General features: G+C 46.4%; 1 protein-coding gene across 1 annotated transcript in view; it reads right to left on the bottom strand.

The window, feature by feature from the left end:
• Positions 1–1,030: 1,030 nt before the first annotated feature.
• The window catches only part of LOC107571528 (uncharacterized), a 17,775-nt gene continuing 17,758 nt past the window's right edge, over positions 1,031–1,047 (bottom strand). Inside the window, exon 4 of the mRNA XM_016257849.1 lies at positions 1,031–1,045. Coding sequence (XP_016113335.1) covers positions 1,031–1,045 — 15 coding nt within the window. The remainder of the gene's footprint in view (positions 1,046–1,047) is intronic.

The raw sequence follows: 1,047 nt of genomic DNA on the forward strand, positions 1-1,047 counted from the left end.
TGACTTCATCAGTTCTGCGCCATGTTTCCTGTAATATTATTATGTCCATGTCTGATATGCCCTCGGGGGCCTCTGTCTGTGGTGTCCGTGGCACTGCTGCTGGAGTGCTAGACTCGGGTGCTGCTGCTGCTGCTGCTGCTGCTGCAGTTTGCATATCTCTCTTTTTAGCTCCTCAACACTAGTTTCAAAGTCTCGTGTGAGGTGACTGATGTTATTGTCCAGGTGTTGTAGGCGTTCGCTGGATATTGCATGGGAGAGTGTTAGTTCCCTGAGCTCCACCAGCTCCACCTCTTGTAGGGAGAGGCTGTTTCTGATCTGATTGACGGACTGTTCCAGCTGTGGGTCGTGTTCAGCGGGGTTAAGCTCCATCTCCTCTAGCCTCTCCCCTGAGCTCTGGGCGTCACAGCCTCCTGCAGCATCACTGTTTGCTCCTTGTGCTTGTTTCTCAGCCTCTGCCAGAGCTTTTAGGATGGTGAAGTTTGCTTGGACAGAGCCGAGACATGCTTCAGTCCCCTGGAACATTATCGTTCCATTATGGTAGATATTTACTGTTAGAAATGCCTTGTTAGTGTCATTTTCTTCATAAATTTGGATTTGTCTGCCGTTACAGATGCCTAGTTTTCTATAACTTTTGTAGTGTTTACAGATGACCGTGTGCCAAAGATTGCAGTCTGCTGTGTAGAGGAGCAGATTAGTGACGATGGCTCTGTCCCCTTTTTGTGAAACGTCTGCCATGAGGGTCTCTGGGTTGTTCTTCAGCAGGCTGTATTTATAGGTTTTCTTGTCTTTCGCGCTCTTGATAGTCTGTGGGTATGTGATTGAGTGGGGCAGGGGCTCTCCTGCAATGGCTTCCATCGTTGTTGTTTTTTGATTTTTTTCTGTAACTGCCACTTTTTAACTCACTCTCAGACTGCTACTAGTCTTCTGTACTTTACTATATTTCAACTGAACTGAAATAACTTTAGTCCTGCCTCACTAAGTTGTAATAGTCTTTTCAAATGCAGTGTAGATGGAGAGTCAGTCTTGCCTGTTATTTGGATGTGAACT

Source organism: Sinocyclocheilus grahami, unplaced genomic scaffold (genome assembly GCF_001515645.1).
Source record: "Sinocyclocheilus grahami isolate Dianchi unplaced genomic scaffold, SAMN03320097.WGS_v1.1 scaffold1607.1, whole genome shotgun sequence".
In the NCBI taxonomy this organism is placed as follows: Eukaryota; Metazoa; Chordata; class Actinopteri; order Cypriniformes; family Cyprinidae; genus Sinocyclocheilus; species Sinocyclocheilus grahami.